General features: G+C 46.4%; 2 protein-coding genes across 4 annotated transcripts in view; both read left to right on the plus strand.

Moving 5' to 3' along the window:
• Nucleotides 1-15642, plus strand: part of LOC144129284 (eukaryotic translation initiation factor 4 gamma 2-like) — a 176328-nt gene extending 160686 nt beyond the window's left edge. The window contains exon 8 of the transcript XR_013313902.1: nt 14647-15642. The gene's annotated coding sequence lies outside the window, so the exon portion shown is untranslated. The remainder of the gene's footprint in view (nt 1-14646) is intronic.
• Nucleotides 300-23498, plus strand: LOC144129288 (tetratricopeptide repeat protein 17). Of its 3 annotated transcripts, none has more exons than XM_077663309.1 (10): nt 300-425; nt 1997-2256; nt 3006-3114; nt 5386-5502; nt 11258-11367; nt 11826-11973; nt 16987-17126; nt 17906-18072; nt 19570-19850; nt 23114-23251. In XM_077663309.1, the coding sequence occupies exons 1-9, from the start codon at nt 315-317 to the stop codon at nt 19815-19817; spliced, it is 1410 nt and encodes a 469-aa protein (XP_077519435.1). In that variant the 5' UTR covers nt 300-314; the 3' UTR covers nt 19818-19850; nt 23114-23251. The 3 variants fall into 3 exon arrangements, with proteins under 3 accessions (XP_077519435.1, XP_077519436.1, XP_077519437.1); XM_077663310.1 differs by lacking the exon at nt 300-425 and adding an exon at nt 870-1017 and having other exon boundaries at nt 23114-23498; XM_077663311.1 differs by lacking the exon at nt 300-425 and adding an exon at nt 1047-1102.
• The last annotated feature ends 1462 nt before the right edge of the window (nt 23499-24960 follow it).

Genomic DNA, 24960 nt, shown 5'->3' on the forward strand with positions numbered 1-24960 from the left:
ATATAGGAGAGGCCTTTGCCCTGCAGAGGGCATAGTCAGGTTGCTGCTGATGATGATGACTGTGCTTGTCTTCTCGACAATCTAAAAAACTTGACAGCCACTTTGTCTTCTTGAGTGGAGCTCTCGGTCCAGGGCTCCAGCGCCGCCGCGATGATCTCGGCACGCTCGATGAGCCGGTGCTGGTTGGTCGGCTCCGTCCTTAACAAGGCACCTTCCCAAGAGGAAGGGGTGGGGATCGAGGTTCATGGATGGGACGCCGCCGCGAGTTCGGGCGGGATGGCGTGGTACCTCTGTCGGCTCAAAACGAAACTGTGATGGCTACAAAAAGAACAGAACTAGATGACTGGAAGGCGAGTCTTGACGTGCTGTTGTGCTTTGCCGTGCTGAAATGCGGGACTAGATATTCTGGGAGACATTGTAAAGATGTAAGCACGATGACACGCCTGAGATTTCCGTCAGCGCTTACCGCATTCAAGTTCGTTGCCGTAGTTACCGTGTTAACCGTATGGTGTGGCTAAAGCTCCCAAGTTTTCACAAATCCCTTTGCACGGTACCGTTGGTATCGTTGTTAAAAGTTCCCACGGCGTGCTAACTACGTTGAAATGTGGGCTTTCGACCTATGCTAAGCATAAATTGTCCTTTGACATGCATGCATGCCCTGGACTAAGGCAAGAGAACAAGGAACGCTGCACTCTCCTGTATTCACCGACCGGCAAGCAGGCGCTTTTTGCTTTCACGTTACATCATACAATTTTTGTAACTTTATTTCTCCAAATTGTTATTGCTGTCGAAAATCACATCCTTTATTTTCAAAACAGGAACTGGGATACTGCGTAAACCCTGTTGCGTTGTCAGTATAACCCATCGTCATCGCTGCAAAAGAAAAGCATGGACGCGATGGGGAGATGCAGTTTTACTTTCGGAATCTGCATACACGTTGTTCTCTCATTTCTTGCGTATTACTCCGAGTGCTCTACACACTGGGTGGTTACTGAAGATGGCAAGATACAACCTCAGGTGCGCGAAGCTGCGTTCCGTTCCGTTATCTGTGCCGACCGAGTGCACCTTGGAGGCCACGATGTTGCGATTGCTAAATGATGCGGTGCAAGTGTTTTGCATGACGTTGTAGCTCCTTGCGGTGGTCAATTAAGGCATTATTTATCATTTATTTCATGGCAAGCGTAATCGTCAATCTTGATACAATGCTGCGGCGAACACCTTATCATATTTCGCAGTTTCGATATTGCCTGCTGATAGCGTAGGCTGTCGCCCACGCTGGCTGGTGTCAGCGTTTTGCATCTGGATGGTGGTTATGCCTGTTAACTGCGGCAATTTTAGGTTGTCCGTGGTCAACGCGGACAGCTTCGGGTGTCGCTAGAGATATGATCGCATAAAGAAAAGATTTACAATCAGTTAGCGTGCCTCCAGTTTATGCTGCACGGAAGCATATGTGGCGTTATTTCCTTAACGTTTTTGGTCAAAATATTTTTACTGAACTGAAAACGACGGCATTAAATGGCTCATGCGAGCATTAATTTGTCATCTTTGCTCAAAGATAATGTCGCATGCTTTCGTTAAAGGTAACGAAATTATCGACATTCGAACGCACGAGATGGGCGGCGCACACCAAAGAAAATTAACTGAATATTGAGGAGGACGTGCGGTCGGCAGGAAAAAGTAAATAAAACGCAGTATATATCACGGCTGATCAGTAACTGTTCCCATCATGGGCTTAAAGTCGCCCTACCAGGGGCAAGACTGAAACAGGCGGAAGTGTTTGGACGTCATTTCTCTATATCCTGTCACCTCTAACACCTTTAATCATTTTTCCCATTTTATCGGTGTGTACTGCAATGACTGTACTCAATTTACTACGGTTTAGGTGCGCTATATTTCGGGTCATTACGTAGTACGTACCTGTGAAGGTGGTTGTTACCTGTCACTGGTTGTTACTTCAGACTTTAACCTGTACTTGTTGTCTCTTGGTTCGGTGCAGATTGACAGCGTGTTCTCACTGCGGCGCCCCTACGATTTGCTGGGACTGCTGGCGCAAGAGGAACGTGCCGTGCAGGTAGAAGAGTTCAAGCAGCAGCTTTTGCAGCGTAAGCAGGAGATTGACTGGTGCGAGGATCAGGCATCTGATGTCGAGCAGCGACTGTACTCTACTGACAAAGACTGCCTGCTGGCCGGGCAGCCGCTTACCGACTTTGATCTCTACGTTAGCACTGTGGTGCCCTTTGACCACAGGATACAGAGGTATGTCCCTGGGACAGGAGCTGCCTATCTTTGCAGTTCCTCCATCTCTCTTCGATTTCCTTTTCTCTTTGCCCCACTGTGAATCATTTCGCTTTTGTAACATAATGAAATAACAGTTTATGCCTTTTGAGCATAACAAATTGCTCAAGAATATGCATCCACTCAGGTATATCATCAGATTTCTGAGTGTATGTACTATGGTGCACTAAAACATTCTGCAAGAGTTCACTGCAAAATTTTGCCGTATAACATAAATGTAAGCCTGACATTGAGAGCACTTTTTTCAAATGTTTTGTGTGCTGTTATCCCTTTGTGTCCCAATGGCCAGGTATCTAGACAGGTAGCTTGGCCAGTAAAAGTGGAGCAGCAAAGTAATATTCAAATATTGCTGCTAAGTCAGCGCTGACATGGTAGCAATATTTGAATGTACTTCGAATCTTCACCTCCGCTGTATTACCAATAATTAGGTCATGCATTCTGGCCACATACCCATTGCGATACGAAAGTTATTGACAGTTGAGCATGAATGACATGACCAGATGCATATGCATCTGGAAGCTTGCCATAAACATTACCAGGATAACATTGTCAGTTATTAATAGTGTGCCTCCCTCCTCTTCTCTTCAAGTACATGCCACAACCAATTAAATCATTCAGTTTGTTCTTATGAAGGCACAGTAGAGTACATTGTTGACGCGATGACCTGAGACCTCATTGCTGCGCCTTCCTTTTTTTATTCTGTCTGTCAGTCACTGGGAAAAGATAGACCAGCGTGCCGCTCGTGGTGACCTTCCAAAGCCAAACTGCTCCCGTGCACTGGACTTGGACTTCAGCATGCACGCCTTTGAGCATCTCACAGTAAGCAGCGTGTGATGATTTAGCTGAAGAAGCATTCTCGATTCTTTAGGTGTTCATAGAATAGATGTATTTAAATGACAATTTATATCAATTAATTTGTTTGCATGTTAGGTAGTTATGCAAAAAATGTGTGTACAGGAAACTTAGTTGAATATGAGTGTATCACTGTAAGTCATCTTTCTGTGCTTTGTAAATGTTACCCTTTCCACAAGTGCTACGGTACACAGGTGCAAAGCGAAGAGGAAGTTGGTCTGTCGCTGGACAGTAGACAACGACAACGACGCTGCAGCTAGTGCTAGTGCCGGTTTTTGGTGTTTCTTCGGTGTACGGCCCATCGTTCCTGCTGCTGAACTAACCCCGTAACATTTGGTGGAGGTTGTGCTGGGTACTGCACCACGCCCTGGACCTCCGCAGCGGTCGTCACGTTGAATCCATCGCTATGCCGTCCAACCCACCTCCGGCCACAGCGTCAACCCCAGCGCCGACCGTTGTCGTGGCACAGCCTTGCGATTCGGGCACCTTTTGTAGCACCGATGACGTCGATGTTGAAGATTGGCTAGCCATGTATGAGCGTGTGAGTAAGCACAACCGCTTGGACGCAACCCTTATGCTTGCTAACGTGATTTTCTACTTGGTGGGCACGGCGCGCGTCTGGTTTGAGACGCATGAGGAAGAACTTGCCTTCTGGGACACATGTAAGCAGAAGCTCCGAGACTTATTTGGCAAGCCAATTGGGTGCAAGCTCAACGCTAAAAAAGACCTTGCTTCTCGAGCTCAGTCATCCGCCGAGTCTTACATCTCTTACATCCAGGACGTCCTCACACTTTGCCATAAGGTAGACAGCGCCATATCAGAGACTGACAAGGTTGGCCACATGCTCAAGGGGATCGCTGACGACGCTTTTAACCTGCTCCTCTGCAAAGACTGCGCAACGGTCGACTCTGTCCTCCAGGTATGCCGGCAGTTTGAGCAAGCCAAGCACCGCCGCATTTCTCCCCGTTTCGACCGCCTTCCGAACACGGCGGCGACATCTTCCTGCAAAGACCTGCCTACACTGCAACAGCCGTCCCATCCAGCCAATTTAACCCGAATTGTACGGAGAGAACTAGAGGCTTTGACTCCCGTCACCTTCGCCCTTAGCCGCCTGACGCTACGATTGCCCTGATCCAGGCCGTTGTTCGCCAGGAGTTCGCGAGCGTGGGTCTCAATTCTGGCCTGCCCTTTGTGTTGTCCTGTACACCAACCATCGCTCCTTTGGTTGCTGCTGCTTCACCGACTCCGGCCATCTCGCTGCGTTACCGCTGCCGTGATCCTGCAGACTGGCGAACCTCAGGCGACCGGCCTATCTGCTTCAGCTGCTCGCCTGTCGGCCACATTTCCCGCCACTGCCGCAGCCGTTGGTTTTCTCCACCTCGCTGTACAGGCATGAAGCGAAGAGGAAATTGGTCTGTCACTGGACAGTAGACGATGACAAGGTCACTGCAGCTAGTGCTAGTGCTGGTTTCTGGTGTTTCTTTTGTGTACGGCCCATCGTTCCTGCTGCTGAACTAACCCCGTAACAATATGTTACCCATTGCACACAAGCTGACAACAAAACTGCGTGTTTGTTTTACTATGAAGTAAATAAGTTGGTTGTGGGGTGCCAGAGTTGTACAGTACGAAGCCAGTTTCAGTTCACGGTTATGTATGTTCTGTGGCACTCAAACAAAAAGTGAGAATTTGAAAAAAAAAAATTTGGTTCCATTTTGTACATCACTACCCAAGACCATGATGTGACATCCATCAGTGCATAGCAAAGTGTTTGACATGCATTAGGCATCATCCTCCTTCTCAACAAAATGGAAATCCTGCCACTTGCTCATTTAGGTCAATATAGAAAAAGAACGAAAGAGTGAATTCCAGTTTACAGAAAACATAGTATTTCAATGCAGTTTGATATGTCAGCCATTATTGTGTCTTGATGCAGCAAATGATAGACAAGGTTCTCTTTGCCATTGCACAGGTGATTGTCTTGTGACATTATCATCCTGCATCTTCACTTCCTTTTTTGTTGTCTTCTCTTCCTTCCCTTGTACCAAATGCAGAGTGTGTAGGCCAGATACATGTTCCTTCAGCCAGCTTCTCTACCGTTCCTCACATTAAATCTTTCTGTTTCTCTTCGCTAGCGTACTTTTGTTTGCAAGGAGTTCAATACTACAAACCAAATGAGGAACTGAGTTGCAGGTTGTCTATTACTTCTATGTTTATGTCAATTATTTTGCCCCTTTCCAGGGTGTCCGAGAGCGGAAAAACCTAACCATGACACCAGAGGCAGGGTTGCATCGGGCAGTGTCAGCTATTGAGGGCACGGAACAATTCGGCTATGAGGTATACAAGGCTATGGCAAAGGTGGGTGCCCACTCTTCCACATAGCTCGTGCCTCTGGTTCCTGTGAGTCTAGTAGAGTGTATGGGTTATGGGGGTTTAACGTCCCAAAGCGACTCGGGCTATGAGGGACGCCGTAGTGAAGGGCTTTGGAAGTTTCAACCACCTGGGGCTCTTTAACATGCACTGACATCACACAGTACAGGGGCCTCTAGAATTTCGCCTCTATTGAAATTCGACCGCCGTGGCTGGGATCGAACCCGTGTCTTTGGTGTCAGCAGCTGTGCGCCATAACCAGTGAGCCACTGCGGTGGGTCTAGTAGAGTTTAGTAAGTTTTATTTATGGTTGAAAAGTATGCAGGCCGCACTTGCCATTTCTCGCCAGAGCTCCACTGGCGAGAATCTGATGAGTTGAGAATCTCTTATGAGTTCTGCCGACCATCATATCACCATAATGCTTTTGCCCATGCAGTCTTGCCTTTCACTGGCCTCTATACCGCTGCCTATTGGGTGTAAGCACTTGAGGAGCTCTTTAATGTGTTGAAACAAATAATGTCATAAATTAATATCAGCACTGCAATGCCAAGAAATAACGTAAACAAGTATTTAGCACACTTCTAGTTTAAATTCACAATTACTGAACAAAGCGTGTTTAGATTTCTAGAAGTACACACTCTGAAAAGGCTTGGCAATGTAAACAGTCTATATGGACAACATTTTGCAAGAACATACGCTGTAAGCTAACGTCTGCATGTTACTATCTTTTAAATACAGTGCAATACATGTGCACCGTAAATTTGTTTTGTTTTGAAAATATTTTGATGTTTCCATGACAAAATACCTTGCACTGATCATCGCAATGGTAAGGTAGAGCTATGAACTGTGGACCTTTCTTGTTGAAAGGAAGGTAAAGGGAAGCGACTTAGAGTTCTTTTTGAATTGTTTTCTTGGTTTCTTAACTCTTATTAGCAGGCTGCAATAGACACCCAGTAAAACCTGGTTAATTCGGACTTGCAGACTCGGAAAAGCATTTGAATTATCAAAAGATTTAACTTTCAGATGCCCCCTCACTGCCCCCCCCCCCCGAAAAAAAAAAAACATTTCTAAACACCATTTGCATCATGGTATATTTAAATGGAGAACAGTTGCTTCTGCTTTTAAGATGAAAACCAGGCAGCAGCAATGATTTTTCGCAGTTTCATCAAATGCCCTGCAGTGCACACGCTGTTGGGAACGTCAAAGCAGAACTGCACCAAACGGCAAACGCGTCCGCTGCCTTTTTCACAGTATGATATGATAGCAGTAGACCATCCTCACAAGGTTTCACATCACAGATTGCGAAAAGTGCATGACGAGCGGGTCGTTTGGACGCACTGGGAGAGCGGAAGGACCTCGAGGACGGAAGCGATAGAAACGCTCGTTGGCGCCGGAACGGCGAGACGCATCCTACAAAAGAAAAGGAAAGACTTATGACGCGCCAATCAGTGTCCGGAACAGCGCGCGGCTGTGTTCGGCTTGCGGACGCGCCGTCGATAAGCTAGTCATCCCGATCTAAAAAGTAACGACATCTCCTTCCTCCTCCTCTGCCGGCGTTCCTTATCTCGGCTCCTCCAGTGCGCCGATGGTGGCGGCACCTAGGCAGTGCGAAGCTAGCAGACGCTCGCAACGGTAGCCCTTTGGCGCGCAGTAGACCATGCGTGCGTTTTCTGCCTTGGCTGCGGTCGAAATGGGATCATGGCATAGGGGACTGAAATTATGTGCTCAAATAACTGCCCCGAGCAACGTTGCACTGGTTTATCGATTTTTTTTTCTACTGCGATCGCTTTGATTGCGGTGCACGCGGTGGAGGTGGAGCGCGCGGCCGAGCTCGCAGCCCATCCTGAGAGAGTTGTTCACCAACGCTCGCGCGCCCGAATCAATTGTTGGTGGCATTTCCTGTCTTCGATTCAGCCACAATGAGATCATAGCATGGGAGATAAAAAAAATTAGTTTCCCAAACAATTGCCCTGACTCATGTTGCACTGCTTTACCGGAACTTTTTGTACTTCGATCGCTTTGATCGCGGTGCTCACTGTGGAAGTGGCATGCGCGATCGAGCTCGCGGCACAGCAGTGAACATCCTCGGGGCGCTGTTTTTGTACAGGCGTCTCTTGCCCAATTTTATACAAAATTCAACCGCGCCAAGAGGGAGTGGACTGATACATGACTAAACTTGCGACCTAGACTTTATTTGAACGGATGGCGGTCTAATGCCGCCATAATATATTGTTACGTGACGGCCAGCCGAAGAATGAGACGGGTTGACTGATGGCAATGAGATGATTTAATGGCCGCTGGCCTAGAGAGGACGTTCCATCCCGCGCCGCTGCCAGCTTCGTCTTCTTCGTCACACTACCCAGGGCCACCGAACGAGTGTCTCGATCGGTGACAAAGAGACGCGCGAAATGGTGATGGGCTTCGGAGGATGGTGGGACAGGAAGGCGAAAGTGGTGAGGTGCTGGCCGCCACGATGAAGGAGATGGCTGATGATTCCTGGCCCGTGAATCATCCAAGCCGCAGATCACCAGGAGCCGACGGCCAAAGTTCTTGGACGTGCCGAACGGCATGGGCAGGGGAACGGTGTCGTCACATGTGGGCAGCGTCTCGGGTCGGTGGGATCGGCAGGTCGGGTCTGTGCGTCAGGGTCAGTCCGTTGTATCGAGTGGTCTGGCCGGGGGACGGGGCGGGGGAACAGCGGCCAGATCGGTTCGGGTCTGAAAAGCTGGGGCATGGCCGGGCGACGTAGGCCAAGAACTCACGGCCGACGACCGCGGCTGACGTATGCGCCAAAGGTTCAGGACTAGGATGGGGATGAACTCCGCACCTCACTCCAAATGTTACGATTTTGGTATGAACCGTATCAGAACAAATACGGCGAGCAATGCGCGGAGCACGAAAGCTAGACCTGCGCCGCGAGCTGCATGAGCAGCGTCGCACAAACAGCGAGAACCGCCTCTTTAGTATCGAGTTTGTGAGAGAAGGAGTGCAACTGCAACAAAACAAATACATCCAGCGATTCGCGCAGTATGAAAGCTAGACCTGCACAGCGAGCAGCTTAAACGGCGGTGCTCAAGCAACATGAAGCGCGAGTTTTGAGTCGAGCCCGCGAACGAGTACGACTACAACCAAACCAATATGCCACATAATGCCCATGACATCAAAACTACACCGTAGCCCGCGAGTGAACGAATCCATCTGCAACCATGGCAAACGGCATTAAGACTGCAGTCGCTCGCGCTTCGCACCAAATCCTCAGGGTGGGGGGGTATGGGGGGGACGCGACAGTTTAAGAACGGCCACTCTCTTCGGAAAGACGTGGATCCAGGACATTATCAATGTTTTCCTGGCCGATCTTACGAAGCCAAACCTTTCGGCGAGCCGCATTGCTTTCTCTGGACGGAATGACGAAAAACATTCTCTCTCTCCCTCTTCTGTTGTTGCACCCATACGCGCAACAGAAGCTTGGCGTCGTCGCCGCATCACGTGGGCATCGTCAAAGCTCGAGAAACGCTTCCCGCCAAACTCTGTCGCACAAAAAGAAAACTAAGAGCGATTTCTATCCCTGACAATGGCGCCGAGGCTCGGTTATCCGGCTGCGCGCTAGGAGAGGAGGAAAGCCGGAAAGTTCAAAGCTTTTCGTTACTTTTGCTCCATTGAGGGCCTTTACCCAGATATGGCGTGGGCTAGCGTGAAGCTGAAAATGAAAAACCGAAACTATGCAGTCGTACCCCTATTTGATGACGGAGCCCTCCGATTTTCATCACACGTGTCGGTCTGGGCACTTTTACGTTTACATGGGCGTTAGCTGGGACTGCGCCAGCAGTTCTAAGTTGAAGTTTGTAGCTTTTTTGGAGGGGGCAGAGCGGGTGTTCTCTTCATCCTTATAAATTCTTAGCAATTAAGGAGAGTAGATTATGTGTCTTGAGTTTTTCTCTCTCTGCTTGTGCTTTGATGTACAAGCAGATGCTTTGATGATCTGGGCCAATCATAATTACAAGATTAGTTGTCAGTTCTATGCTTTTTTTTTCCCCAGACATCACACGAACGAACGAACGCTGTTGTGATGCTGTTGTTGTAGCAAATGAAAGTGGTAGCACTATGTGATATTCTAATGCCCGTTGAGGGGGATATGGGCTTCAGGGGTCACCTTTTAAACCGTTGCCCTGACTTTAATTAAAATTTCGAAGATGCTATATCTTTACTCATTACAGCATACCAAAATTTCAGTATTGTATCTTGACTGTGGAGTGTGAAAAAAGTTGTTTGCATCATAATGTGTCAGTTTAGGAGAACTATCATTTTAAAGATACTTGCAATTTTTTTAATGTTTGAGCATAGCTAACCCCAGGAAAGCCCCTCTTACAGGATAAGGGCAAGAGATTGTTGTTTTATGGTCACTTTATCTAAATATCAAGCAACTTAAATCAAGTTTTTTTTTCTGGCACTGCTATTTAAGAATTTAAATTTTTTTACTTAAAAAATCCAGCAGTTGAGCGCAATAACTGCCTTATCTTGTTCCCCACAAAATTTTGCTCCAAAATGCACCTTCAAAGTAAATTTCATCCGCGCAGTATGAAAAACAATAGTTTCCTTAATTGTGCAGTCTTGCTGAAGAACCCAAACTCAGAAAAGGTTTTAGCACCTGTAATTTTCTTTGATGAGATTTTTGTCTCAATTAAAAGTAATTGCTGCGCAGGCACAACCTTTCTTTTTTTTAGTGGCAAGTGCTCACAAAAAGTGCTAAAAAAAAGAAAAATTGGTTTTTGGGGTAAGGAAATGGTGCAGTATCTGTCTCACATGTCTGTGAACACCTGAACCAGGCCATAAGGGAAGGGATAAAGGCCGGTCTAAGAGAAAAATGGAAGAAAGAGGTGCTGTAGTGGAGGGCTCCGGAATAGTTTGGATGGCCTGGAGATCTTTAACATGCACTGATATTGCACAGCACACAAGTTCCCAGGTACTCAGGGCCCTAACCACTGAGCCACCGCAGTGGGTAGGCTTAGCTTTCTGTTTTTGAACTGTGGTGCGACTTCGTTCGTGCTTGGAATGAAGGCATGCTGAACAGCAAAAACAAGTGGCATAGTCGGCAATAAAATACGGTCTTACTAAAAATAAAGGCTAGAGATTCGTCTTCAAAGGTCTAATAATGCGTTTTCACTAAACACTGAGGTAGTTTTGTTAATTGCCTACCAATTACGGCTTGCGACACCAGTATTATATCATTTTTGCTTTTTTGCTAGCATTTTGTAATGTGTTTCTACTGCAGTTCTGACTAAACACGTGAACAGGCGAGAAAGGGAAAAAAAAACTGCAATATATATGCTTGTTTGTATGCTGCAATATGCTTGTGCTGTATGCAAGAAATGGCGTTTTGGGGTGCTGCCCGCAACTCCTCAAGTGCCACCCTTCACCGGGAAACACATTATTTTCTAAATTTCTACTGTGCAGACCATGATCAAACTTGAAAGACATGTGCCTTGAAAGGTGCATGAGACCTTATGTTACAAAGATCAAGACATATTTATTTTTTAAATGAAAATCGTGTTTTCCCTGCATTACTCAGTTTGCTGGCACTTATTGATTGTTATTTATGACATCGAATTGAAAGTGTCAGAGTATCAACTCATGGTATAGCTTGGTAGCATGTCATGTGTTGTATAGTATTTTATTTTCCCATGAAAACAGTGGTTCTGCTGCAAGAGTGATTGAGTGGCCATATTCATAAGGGCCTCTTTTCCAGAACAACACATCCTGGGTGATCTTCAATCTGGCTGCCTACTATTGGAGAGAGCAGGGGGATGCCGCCAGCGCTATTGATTGTGTTCGCAGGGCGCTTCACTTTTCTCCAAGGTATGGTAATGACGCCAGTACGTTTCACTCGAGCATTTAAACTTGGTAGATGACTGCCATACCTGTGCACTTTCAGTTATGTTAGCTGCTCGGTTTTGCATGCCTCTTTGCGCAGCATTAGAACATGAAACATTTTGAGGCAGTGTGGTGCAGGCATTGGGGAGAAAATTTGACTAATTCACTATGAAGTTTGCAGCAATGGCTTTAAGACCACCAAAATCAAGCTTAGAAGGTTCTGAAAGGTGCTTCCCCAGCAGGAGATTCCGAACTAAAGTAAGCTGACGCACCATAAGGTTGAGAAATTTTGCAGCTACTTTCGCCAAAGTTTCTTAGCCTTATACTATTAACAGACATAGTTAAGAGCCTTTGCAATGTTTCCTAACTTTACAGCATGCACAGCAACGGGGCACTTTTGTCCACTACTTCAGTCACATGCAAAATTGGTTGCCCCCCTGCAGGGAGCACAAGGATGTGGCTTTGATCAGTTTGGGCAATGTGCTCCACCGGGCCCACCTGTCTGAAGAAGCTGCCATTGTGGTGCATGCTGCCGTGGACACAGCTCCTGACAATGCCATCTGTCACTTCACCCTTGGCAATATATATGCGGTGGGTGGCACCCTTACCTGTGGACTCCCTTTTAGACGAACTTGAAGGGACCACAAAATTTGTTAGTCTGATCAGAAGTTCATCTTTACAGATGTGCTCCTGTTACAGGTGTCACTGTAGAACAGTTTTCTTAAATTAACAAATTTGTTGGGCATGTCTTGTCACAAGAAGCTTCTGTAGATGGCCCCAGCTACACCAGTGACGGAATGAAGCCACCATGTAGCGGCAGTGTGCTAAGTAGACAAGTGTACTATTGTGTGGCCAAACTATGTGGTTGAGTGACACAGTTAATGATGGACTCCGCCCCTATAGCCTTCTCTTCATTGCCAAGAAAACCTGTTGCCAAGCGTAGACCAACACTGTGTTTACAAACATAGGGGGCTCTCGGGAATGCTGAAGGCTCCTGGGCCTATTTTATGCACCGTTGTCTGCTACAAGGCATGGTTCACTTTCGTTTCCTTGCCATGGCATTTGAGAGTGCTTTTTCATGTACAGCTGTCTAAATTGAACGACTGTTAGGAAGCGATTGTAGCACACGTAGCGGCATGTCTGTCTACACAACATGCTATAGTGCTGCAGTGCTATTCAGTACTGGTGCTCAAAATGTCAAATTTCTTTGAACACTACAAAATGCCAGTTTATCTTGTTCACTTGAAAAACATTCCCAATACAGACTCATTATTCATTAAATAATGTTCCCTTGAAAAAAGTTTCTGGATAAAGTATTTCGGCATTTCACATCAAACGTTATGTGGACAAGGCAAGATAAGTATTTTACATCTAAAGCCTGCAGAATGCTTAATTTCATAAAACGTAATTTCAATAAAGTGCAGTTCAATGTGAAACAACTCCTGTGTTTCACTTACATTAGACCGATTCTTGAATATGCATGCTATAGGATGCCCAGTTTGCTTACTTATCTGACATGCTCGAACGCGTCCAAAATAATGCTGTGAGATTTATGTCTAACAGTTATAGCTTTTCAACTAGTGTCATATCTCTTAAAGACCATCTCGGTTGGGGATCTTTAGCTAACTGCAGGAAACATTTGAGGTTGCAAAGCATGTGTCGCATCTGTTTCGGAAAGCTGAGCAATAATTAAGACCGGTACCTGCTTGAGCCTCACTTTTTTTCTAGATGACTTGATCATAGGTGGAAGATAAGAGGAATAAAATGTTGGACATATGCATATAAAACCTTATTCTTTCCACTGACTATCAATGAGTGGAACAGGCTGCCAACTGACGTCACTGAGTGTTGCATGGAAGATCTATTCCGTGCATTTTCATCAGATGTGTGATGTGGCGCGCAGTCATTGCGCGCGCATTTGTTTAATTGCTTTTTTGTCTTTATATGTGTGGCGCGCAGTTGTCCTCATTCGGGGCATGTTTTACATTCTGCATTATTACTTGTTATGGTATTTTTCTTATTGTATGGTATTTTATTTGTCCTTACGGCCTTACTAGCAAATATTTGTCATTTCTGCCGCAGCAATAATGCCTTCAGGCACTACAGGACTGTGATAAATAAGTAAATAAAAGCTTGAGTGATTGAAGAAACACCCAGCTGATAGTGCGCCTGCTGGGAGTGCTTCCAGCATTATAACATACATTTATTGTGACGTTTTAAAATGATGTGAGCTTCTAAATGTTGCACAATTTATCACACACTTTCAAACTAAACTTGCCAACAGTTAACAAGTGGCCGCCTGCGTGGCAAACCTGTGAAATTAAAAGAAAGGTTTGTTTACATGTTCTATGGGCTGCGCTTCTGCCCCCTACCCCGAGCTGGGGGTGACTCCCTCACAGCACACATATTGTGGTGTTTTAAGTCACTTTTGAAATATTCACATTCTGCTCTAGGGTGTGCTCATTTTTATCTTCAGAAAGGGACGATGTCACAGGTGCAGTGTGAAACCAGGAAGCTGCTTTGAAGGTTTTTGTTCTAATGTATTCCTATAATGTGCAACCGTTACCCCCAGCCATACCCAGCATGTACGAGAAACGGCGCCCGCAATACGGGCTGCTGCGGGCTGCTCTGGGAAGTCAGCAACTGCACACAAGCTTCTGCTGCATGTGTGCAAGGCGCGGCTCTGATTTGTGGCACCTTCTTCGGTACTGGGCGAATGAAATGGGCTTGTGAAATCAGATTTCGTTTTATCTTTGTATTTTCAATATTTTATAAGTGGAATAACTTCTGTTTGCCTGCTCCGATTTCAGAAATTCTGCCCACACTGATATCTGGACAGCATAAGAAATCCTTTGAACTGGTCATTTCGGTTTTCTATGAGAATTTCTAGATAGGGCTTTCTTTCCAGTAACGTCCTTCAGAAGGGTATGCACTGCAAAATGACTGCCAAGTTAGCGGCTTAGACATTCTTCCATGTGCAAAGCTTCCTCAACCAAGACATGGCGGGCCACCGGAGAATAATTAGGTGCATTGTTAGCATACAGATGTGCACGTTATCTGCGCACGCACTGGCCTCAAGTGAAAGCACTGCACTGGTTTCTAAAGCCTCCTTCAGACAGGGATTATATCCAGCACAAACAACGTACCGCATGGCAGGCGTGTCCACAGATCGGTCATGCATATACAGTATTTACATGATTGTAAGTCGACTCGAATGTAAGTCAACCTCCCCACATCACATTTCAGGCAAAACAAAACTTGGAGGCCGTTTACACTTGGCCTTTAATAAAAGAACGCGATAGCTCTACCCTGCAGCCTCCACTTATTGCCAGTCGCTATCGGCTGCTGCACGGGCACGCCTGTGGGGACATTCCAAAACGAAAATGTATTAGTCACTGGACTACTCGTCAACAGTTGCACCAACGTCCTCGCTAGCGCTGCCATCGTGATTGCTGCTGCAGTCCCACAGCTCGTTGTCCTAACATTGTCGTGCAGCGAAATCCCGCACTTCGCAAACAGTCACATCACGACATTGCGTGGAACAGCTGAAAATTTTGCCTCGCTGCAGCTGCCACACCTGTATCACCCGTTGCGCACGTCGATCTTGCGCCCCGGCGGGCAGTTGTTCATTTCTTCGGCGTGAAGAATGACAGCCATCTTCAATGTAGCCGTGAACGACCGCCAGTCACTTACTGGATTCGACCTGGAGCACAAATGACGAATGACGAAGCACTGCATTAAAAACTTGTGAAACGCGGCCGGCAGTAGTCAAATGTGTCAAAGCCATGAGAAACTAAGCATGAGCGGTGTTGGCTCTTCCGTCGGCTACCGACACTCCCCGGTGCTGCTGCGGTTTCGAGTGGTGGCGCCACCGCGATTGAACAGCGGCCCTTCCATCAACTCTCCTCTCCGCTCCCTTGAGCACCAAGTGTGCGGTTTAAAGTAAAAAAAAAAAAAAAACTTGGATGACACCTATTAAGAGTACAACGCGGATGTGTTTTCGAGCTGCCACCGCTTATCAGCAACCACAATCTGTGGCCACGTGTGGGAAGTGGGCTGTTGCTGATTTGCTGCTTACCAACAGCCACCATCTGCTGCCGTGTGCAGGGTGGGGATGCTGGTTCTGCGCGATGACATAGCAGCTGCTCAAGGCCAGCACTAAGAGCGATGCAACGGAGCCGCGCAGAAAAAATGCAACCACGCTGTAGCATGCCTGATATCTCGTTTGTTTCGCCTTTATTTATGGTGCGATGCTTTGGTGTGATGCTTTGGTGCAATGACGCCAGCCCTGCTCTTAACTATGCCCTGAAGTAAGCCCAAGAAGCTGTTGTAAACGCGTTGATAATGGCCACTCCCTTTTGGATCCTTTTTCCGGGGGCAAATCTGTATTTGCCATTCCAGCTATTTGCCTTTTCATGAGGAACTCACTCTATCTTTCCAAACACACACCCGATTTCCCACGGTGCGAAGGGTACTCATAGTCATCGCATGCATCCAACGTGTTTATGCAGACTCACGGACATGTCGTTGCCAAGGCAAACCCAATATTGGTACTTGGACACTGTCCAAGACCATTGTCTAGGCAAACTCATTATTGTTACTTAGACACTGTTCAAAAATGTGCCTAAGCATCTTAGCTGGCAATAAACAGGCACTCATTGTCTCAGCAGCAAGCACTGGAGCACACGTGCATAACACTGGTTCAGGCCATGGAAGATGTGTGATAAGTGACCACTTCCGAAACTGTGAAAATTTGCCAAAGAGCTCAACAGAGCCTGGGGTGGCTCACCACCACCTCTGTGCAACCCAGGGGAGGCATAAGCATCATCGACTGCAGCAGTAAATCTCGCATGCCCTCCATTGTCAGCAAACAAGGAAACAGTGAGTGAATGTGAGTGTGATTTGACATGCCCGCTAGTGAATGGTAGTGAGTGTGAGTGGACGGGAATGTTAGTGAGTAGTTTTGAATGCGAGTGGCTGTGAGTGTGAGTGGTCATGAGTGTGAGTGAGTGGTTGTGAGTGCAAGTGGTCATGAGTGTGAGTGAGTGGTATGAGTCGACATGAGTGTGAGCGAGTGGATGTGAGTGCGAGTGGCCGTGAGCGTGATTGAGTCACCTCTCATGGTGCCATGGTATGCTTCAATCAAGCACCTGATAGCAGAAAACTGGGAGCATTCTATAAACACTTAGAAAAATGATGTCGGGCCTTCCTGTGTTGTGTGGCCTTTCATGTTTCATTAAGGAATCGTAGTTTGATGTCTAGAGTCGTACATTTCAATTTTTTGCGATTTACACAAAGGCCAGTAGTTGGCTTTATTTTTTTTAGTATTCTCAAACTGAACTGAGAGGAGCCCCCTTTTCTATTTTGCGGCCATACATTAAATACTGCAGCTGTGAATGCTATCCTTGCCAATGTGATCGCTCGTGCATAGTTAAGTTGGCTGTGTTCCTTTTGCATCAAATCGATTTTGCTGCAGTAGCCTCTTCCATGTGGAATTTTTTTTTTCTTCCACGCACTTCTTGGTTTTCATTTCGCCCTTGGCAAGTGGCATGTGGCGTTAGCATTGTTCTTATATTCATGCTGTTGTCACTTGTCTAATGGCAGGTCCTGGCTGACTACAACAAGAGTGTGGTCTGCTTTGAGAACACTCTCAAAGTGCAGCCTGACTTCCAGAATGCTCGTCAGCGCCTCCACGCTGTTCACTGCCACAGCAAGCTGGAGGCCGCCTTGGAAGCCCAGCACAGGCAAGGAGTTTGCACACCAACTAGGAAGTGCAAGTCACATAGGGGGAAGCTTTTGTTGTCTAGACTTTTTACATGGGCCTTGGGTATGTAGAGCCTACTCATTTGCAGGGTAATTTGTTTTGTGCTTACAAAACCTTGGTTATGAAAACCACTGAGAATTTGGCCTGAGATGAGTGCAATGGACTTGTACTTACCAAATCGAACAGTTATCTAATTTCCTTGATTTGATGTTCTGTAACATTGACTAAGCACAGTTTCTGTACTGTTTTATATGTATTTGCTCTGAGGCAGTGCGAGGTGATCTAATCTTCATATTTCTTTTCTCTTTCTTTTTTTTGACAGTGAGCATTGTTAGTTGTATGTGATGTGTTGGAATTTTTTTTTCCCCATCGTCCCATCATTGTGGTGAAAATTGCTCTCAACGTGATGTTGTGGCAGCTGTTATTTGCATATTGACTGCACCAACCAAACAAGCGACTGGCTGAAAGGGCGGTTGAAAATGCTTGCAATGCTGAGCAGTTTTCTTGTGATGGTCACAGATGCGAAGTACTCCTGTATGCAGCTTCTATTTCCCTGCTTTTCATCTAATACCCATTAGATATTTTTCTTGTATGTTTTTACACATCGTAAAATCTTCAGAGGTGATATTCTACATGTGCCAATTTAGCTGAATAAATTTGATAATTTCTGTGATATCGAGATGAGTGCAGTGAGAGCTTTTGGCACTGTCCACTGTGTCGTGATGCCTTGGTCTGTCTGTCTCCCCATCTCGCTGCCAGCTCCCTGCAGCGCACTCTGGGCCAGCTACGAGAGTACCAGGAACAACGGGAGCGCTGGCTCTACCAGAATGCCAAGCTGCTGAGTGAGCAGGCGCCACCTGAGATGCGTCTCGAGCAGCACCTTGAGTATGAGGAGCACAAGATACGGCAGAGCCTTGACGGCAAAGGTACTGACCCCTGTCTCCCGCTGCTCAACTCCGCATCCTTTCCCCCTCCCACCCCTGCCTCACACACGTGGCAAAGTGTTCCCAGGGTCTAGCAATTGGGGGGTATCACAGTTGGACAGAACGGAAAGATGGGAATTTCCAAAATAGCAGGTAAAAAAAATATGCACGAATGGTGGTCAGTTAGCATCTTTAAATGCAACTGAAATTTGTAGGACCCATGAGCTCATTCTTGTGAACTTTCAGTTGCATGACACATGAGCATGAGTTCCTTGATGTGAGCTGCAGATCACTGAAAATCACGCGGAAGGCACGGCTTGAAAGTGTGCCTGTTCAGTTTGAGATTGTTTTAGAGCGAAAGCTCTACTTCACTACCAAAGCTGCAAATTCCGGGCCATTGCTGAAGCCTTGACCTTGAATAAATAAACAAATAAATCAGGTAAATATTGCCGTAACTGGGATTCCAACCTGCGGCGGCACAAACAGATCAGCTCCACTGGCCGCTGTACTATCACCGCAGCCAATGGGGCCTCATGTTAAACTGCAGCACACTCTCACACTGTGCATTGCACATCGTCGTCTTCACCTACTTCCATCTGCGGCGTGAACAGATCAGATCAGCTTAACCCGAGTCTAATTATCGTCACCAGACGTGCTTACAACCCAGAAAAAAAAGGAAAAAAAAATGAGCCAATCTGGCTAAACACATGCTTTTGCACGTCTGCTCGTTTAACTATATTAAAACCCAACCATTTTTTCTCCTCTAATTCAACACTTTCTTTCAGTGACCTTTAAACTGGCAGTGCAAAATGTAGGAGGAGGTTCAGTAGCAAGCATCAGAGCAATACCTTCTTTCGTTCTGCACTCTTTCCCACCATACTCAATTCCCACAAAAGGGGCACCACATTGCAGCCATATTGCAAACCACAGAGGATAGGATAAACATGAGCAGTATCACACTGTCTTCTGTCTTCTGTGTACATGGGTAACTTGCATTAGTCATCTTCAAAGTTTTGAAGCAAAAGCAAGTTTTGAAAACATTGGTGCATGAATTTATTTATAGTAATAAGGGGGATGGCCTTATATTCGCCCTTTCTTGAGGTGTTTATGGCTAGCACCGTGAGAAAGCAGGAGCTTTGTCCACAGGATTTTGGACATGCTGCTTGGAAACTTTGGCGGTAGTGGTACATTCATGGAAATCTTATCTAGGCGATGTGGCACATCACCCATCCCTGGAATTTGTATTGCATTGCTTGAAGACTGATTTTCTTCAAGGGATCTATTCTGTGATAGGTCACATATTGAGCAGTGTATTTACTCTTTACAATGCCATAGCCTTTCCGTAATGGTACAAAAAGAACTACCAAACTTTATCAATCCTTCTCTTACCCTCTCATAGCCAAGCTGATGGTTTTCATAAACACTATCTGCATCTGAAAGTTTGTGTAATGGGCGCCACTTCTAGGTTTTTTTCTGAATTCGCACGTTTGCACTGCGCAGGACATGACTGCTTCCAGTTTGAACAGAACGGGCATATGGTGCTGAGTTGCAACATGCGCCGGGATCCATATCAGCTGAACAGCCTGCTGGACCTGAGCCTCAACGTGCAGTTTGTGCAAGCTGTTGAGTCGCGTGTCAGCCAGCTGAGCCAGAAGACTGGAGGTGCTCGCGGAGGAAGTGCTCGCTCTTCCTCTGCCTCGCCCACCCCTGCTCCCCCTCAAGCTGAGGAGGAGTGCCAGACTGTCTGAGGAGGGCGTCGTTAACTCCTGGAGTTCTGACTGGTCAGTGGATGGCACATTATAGCGGTTGTATCATCGTTGTCGTTGTTGTCGCCATCATCATTACAGCTAAACCTGGATGTAATGAAATTTGAAAAGTCTGCAATTTCTCGCCATGTGCATATTTTCGTTTCACGCAGTTTTCGCGTGAAGACTTTTGCCATTGCAAAAAGGGGTCAGAGCAGTCTATGTTTGTTTAGATTCCCAGCACAGCACAATAAAATTTATCATAACAGAATTCACTAGCACTTCTTGAGGCATTCGTGGAGTCCCAACTAAAAATGAATGACTCTTCAGGTTTCTCAGCAGCATGGGTTGGTAATAGGAGAGCTTTGAAAGCTATGCTAAGATGGTAGCAGCATTCCAGTTACCAGGAAGTAGCCATTGTAGGGGCACACAGATGAGGTCTTGTATAAGTGCACAATTTATGAGGGGCCTTTGTAGAAAGACAATAATTTACAACTGTAGCTTTGGTGAACAGCGCATTGCAATATAAGCTGCAGCTAGTCAATCTGGAACTTAAGGATACTAAGCACGTTCAGTTGTACGCATGAACTGGATTGAATGCCATTCTTGCCTTCTGTACATGAGGTGTGGCTGTGGTGATTACTCCAGTTCTTACCTTTAGCAGCAACAAGGAACTTCACTGCTATCATTCTTAACATACCATTCATGTATAAAGATGATTACAGATCTTTAGCCAATTACAGTGCTTAAAGGGGCCATGTCATGGTCGTTCTTCATATTGCAGTTTTGTGCTTCAATAACTAATACAAGAGCTTATGATTCAATTTCCGAAATTTGGCTGCCCTGGACGCGCTGTATATTCCAAAAAATGCGATCGAAATTGAGACTGGGAGACTGCTCCCACCCGCAGCGACTGCCATATTGAATGCGCTCATGACGTCACTAGCGCATGCACGGAGCAAAATCTTCTGCTCTCGTTGCTGCAATATGCGCAGCGAGGTCACATTCCCTCCTGTACTTTCGCGGGTGATCGAAGTGGAAGTCGTCCCCCATATATGAGTATCTGGTGCCGCAAAAGCGATAATAACAGCAATGCAGTTTTTCTTCGGTAGGGCGATCGACGGTCAGTGGGCTGGTCGGTATGCAAATGCCATCGCTGATGCACTGGTCTGTCACACTAGACCGACGACGATGCCAGCACTATCAACGACCGCGTATCGTAGTAATGTTAAGAGTCAGCTTAGTGGGAACCAGAAGAGAGTGGTAGGGGACTAGTTGGCATGACATTCTATAAACTTAAGAATTCTAAAACTTATTGGACCTCGTGCTAGCCACGGTGACATACGCGATGTGCGTGCACCAGCGAAGATGTGCTTTCAATCAGTGCCTGCGCATAGAACTGATCGGCAAGGCAAGCGACACGGGCAGAAAATGCTGCACAACGGTGCCGCTCGTCGCTCGCCGCGCCGTCGCCTGGGCTTGTGCACCTGAGCGAAAGCTTCACGCCCTGTGAGGCGACGGCCGGAAAAAACTGCGCTTTTGTACCTTATCCGTATCGAAAAAAGCGAAACGAGCGGCTACATATCATATCTTCACACTTTCTTACTAATAAGTGAGGCACTTTTGCCATATTCTTGAATTTCTGTCGACGGTGGACCGCCGGCCCCTTTCGGGACGAGGCCTAGCGAGTACACAGGATTCGTGTGTGTGATTTCGGCGATTTCGGAGAGTGAGTTCGCAAGTTTCAGCGCCTGCCAGTAGCTGTCGAGCGTAGTTTTGTGCCCTCAAAGCGACGACTGCCTACATCGCAGGACGCGAGTACAATAAGGGGGAAGTAAGTGACGATATGTGACCCGGTCTGCATAGCATGTGCAGAAAGCAGCCGGCAGCAGCCGTCGGTGTCGACTGTGGACAACAAATCTGGCTGTTTTCATTAATTCAAGTAGTGTCCCCACGTATTTCTAGCTGAAGCGGTCTAAAATTAAATTTCGGTGGCATAAGAGAAAGGAGATACAATTAGCGGGATGCGCCGGTATCCTAGGTGAAGCGTTTCCCAAGCAGGTGATATAGCATCATCGGCACTTATTGCAGTGTTATCATGGTGTGTAAATGAGTAAAAGTGCAATATGTGAGCAAAAGTACGTAATATTTCAGATAAGGAGAACCCACCTTGCGTTTCATGCCACGCAAACGAGCAGTACTGTTTGCGCACAGCCATGTAAACAAACTCGGCGCGGGGCTGCAGTTGTAATCATCGCACTCCTGGGGCACAATGCGCACACACAGCAAAATGCTAAATGCTGTACTATTATTTTGAAGCACTCATTTAGACAGCGGCGACTATTCCTTGGTGCGGGCAGTGAAAGCATTCGAGTCGCATAGCGTTTTGCAAGCAGCTTGGTTCCTGCAAAAGGCTGGGTTCTACGAGTCGAAGGAAATGCATATGTTCGACTTACAAACGCCTATGTGCAGCGGGGAAGTCGTCGCACTCGGCACTTTTCTCTGCTCCTTTCGTGCCTCAAGGTTACTCTAGTGCAACCTTTTGATAATTTGAGTTTAATTATCGAGCTGATGAATAGCGGACAAGAATTTGATAGCTAGCTGCAAAACGCTGCGGCTTTCACGGCGCACATTGGCGGAGGCATGCATGGCACGTGCTGCTTTTCTCATATGGGAGCACTTGATTGCTCAAAAGAGACCACAATCATAACTTACGAACAGCATGCTTCTAAGCGTAAATAATGAAGCAGGAGTCCATCAATTTCTGTTTCCTCAGCAATCGGAAAACGGGCTCCACGAGCAAGTCTGCTTTCCCAAGGATCACTCCGCTCGCGTACTAAGTTGAAGGTTTCCCAAAAGAGAATGCGGAAAATGCATTTTATTTCGCTAAGCTAAAAGAAAAAAACTTTTCGAGCAACCGCTGTCTATGGTGTGCATGCAAGCACCTTAACAGCTCGCAGCAGACGACGCGGGGCGTGTATGCGCTCGTGACTTCATCGATCAGAGGTTGCCAGACCAGCAAGCAGTTCGCAGAAGAAACGGAAAAAATTCGTTTTAAAAATATTTACCGCACAGAATTAATTGAAAATTCGGGGAATTGTATTTAACCTGTTGGGAATTAAAGGCAATAAGCAGGGTGTGAAAATAGGCTGTCGTGGCCCCTTTAAGCTATGCATTTGGTTTTGATATACAACATATTGTCTTCATGATAGCGATGTGATTCGATGTTTATCTCCTAATCCTATGATCTGCAGGTTTCCTGTGCTCTGTTTTGCTCACATGTCAATATTTCTTTGCAGGTGAAACCAGGAAGGCACTGAGTGGCAGAACAAATATTTATGAGAAGAGAAACATCTCCCATGTGTTCACGCACACCTCTACTGAAGATGACTCTAGTCCCAATGCCTGCAAGTGACTGTACCACATGAAGCAGGCTGTCTCCTTTCACAGTGCTGCGAATTTTGCTTACAGCTCTCCTTACCTCGGGTGTTTCAAGTCTGAAGTAGAAAGGAGGAGCATCTGGAAGTCTCAGATGTTTGAGTGCCATTGCTGCCAAAGCACATGTGAAATGATTTATTTTAATGTAAAGCTCAGCTGTTGCCATTGTCACTGTTTTGAATCCATATGTGTCTTTGATGTGTGTGCACTTTTCCCACCAATAAAAAGACGCACAATTTTAAATCAGCACAGCATCTGTAGTATGTTTCTTATTTCAATGCATATTATCCATCAAACACTGTACACAGGACTTTCATAGGCCTGAACGGTGCTTGCTTAAAGGGTCCCTGAAAAGGGTATTTGAGGTTGGCTATAAAATTCTCGCATTATGTAGAGTGCAGGCCAACAAGCGTTCATGCCGCGTACAAGACCTCAAAACCGAGCTGATAATTTACAATACAATTTTTAAAACTCCCATTCGCGCGTCTAGCAATGACCTGCGGTGCTGGGCTTTCACCCGAAACCGTGCTTGTTACATCAGCATCCGCACTCATTACGTCATGTAGCGCTCGTTACGTCAGCAGCTGACTGCTAGCATTGGTTCGCACGCGTCGGCGGCGGCCGGCAGAGGGGGCGACTGCGAGGGGCCGGCGGAGGAGCGCCGACATTTCAGCGTGCAAAAAGTGACAAGAGGGGTCCTTTAGCATCCTAGGCACATCGCATCTTTGTTGAGACCCCCTTTCACAGCACTATAAGGTGGTGTAACAAACAAAAAATACTTGTTTACCTGCTGGCTAATGAGAATTTTGTCCAGGTGGTCTAGAGAGAGGCTGTAGTAATGGGATGCAGACGGGTTACACTATCATTGTCACTTCTTTGCATAGAAGGAAGGCACAAAATCAGAGTTTTCACACGAAAATCTATGAAAATACTGTTTAAAGGTTGGTATTGTATTTGCGAGCAGAAATGTCAATGAAATTCTGTTGCTCTTTGATACAGTTTTTAGGTTGATGTAACATGCAGAAACAACTTGGGTAGTCCTTGTGACCTTAAACCAGCTTTCACAACTGCAGCAGCATAAAAGAGCAGTGAAAGCAATGCCTGCGGTGATTCACTATTCACGACGCGCACACATGGTAACCACATAAAATGCAAAGGTGAACAAAAGTAACCATTTATGTTCCTTGCACAAATGTGACTGCAAAGTGCAGGAATCTAGGCATAGTAGCTTTTCATTTATGACCCTCTTCCGCAGGGAGATGAGACAGAAATGGGCTTCAAAGTGGAGGGCATCACATTAATAACACTATAGGGTACTTAAATATACAAGCCGCCGCGGTGGCTGAGTGGTTATGGCACTCGGCTGCCGGCCCGAAAGACGCGGGTTCGATCCCGGCCGCGGCGGTCGAATTTCGATGGAGGCGAAATTCTAGAGGCCCGTGTGCTGTGCGATGTCAGCGCACGTTAAAGGACCCCAGGTGGTTGAAATTTCCGGAGCCCTTCATTACAGCGTCTCTCATAGCTTGAGTCGCTTTGGGACGTTAAACCCCCATAAACCAAACCTTAAATATACACTCATGTCGGATTACAACACAGTTCTTGTATTTTGCTGCCATCTGCATGCAGCCACTAAAGTTATACCTATGACATGTTCCACAGCAGAATATTGTGCGAAGTAGCTGAGCTACCTCCATAGATGATACATGAC

Source organism: Amblyomma americanum, chromosome 4, assembly GCF_052857255.1.
Source record: "Amblyomma americanum isolate KBUSLIRL-KWMA chromosome 4, ASM5285725v1, whole genome shotgun sequence".
NCBI classification, from domain to species: Eukaryota; Metazoa; Arthropoda; class Arachnida; order Ixodida; family Ixodidae; genus Amblyomma; species Amblyomma americanum.

Excerpts from the sequence above, each read along its gene's own strand:
- LOC144129288 (XM_077663310.1), top strand. The coding sequence starts at position 889 with ATGGACGCGATGGGGAGATGCAGTTTTACTTTCGGAATCTGCATACAC. Across the intron at positions 2,257-3,005 it reads TTTGACCACAGGATACAGAG|TCACTGGGAAAAGATAGACC; the intron begins GTATGTCCCTGG and ends TCTGTCTGTCAG. Across the intron at positions 17,127-17,905 it reads GCCTTGGAAGCCCAGCACAG|CTCCCTGCAGCGCACTCTGG; the intron begins GCAAGGAGTTTG and ends TCTCGCTGCCAG.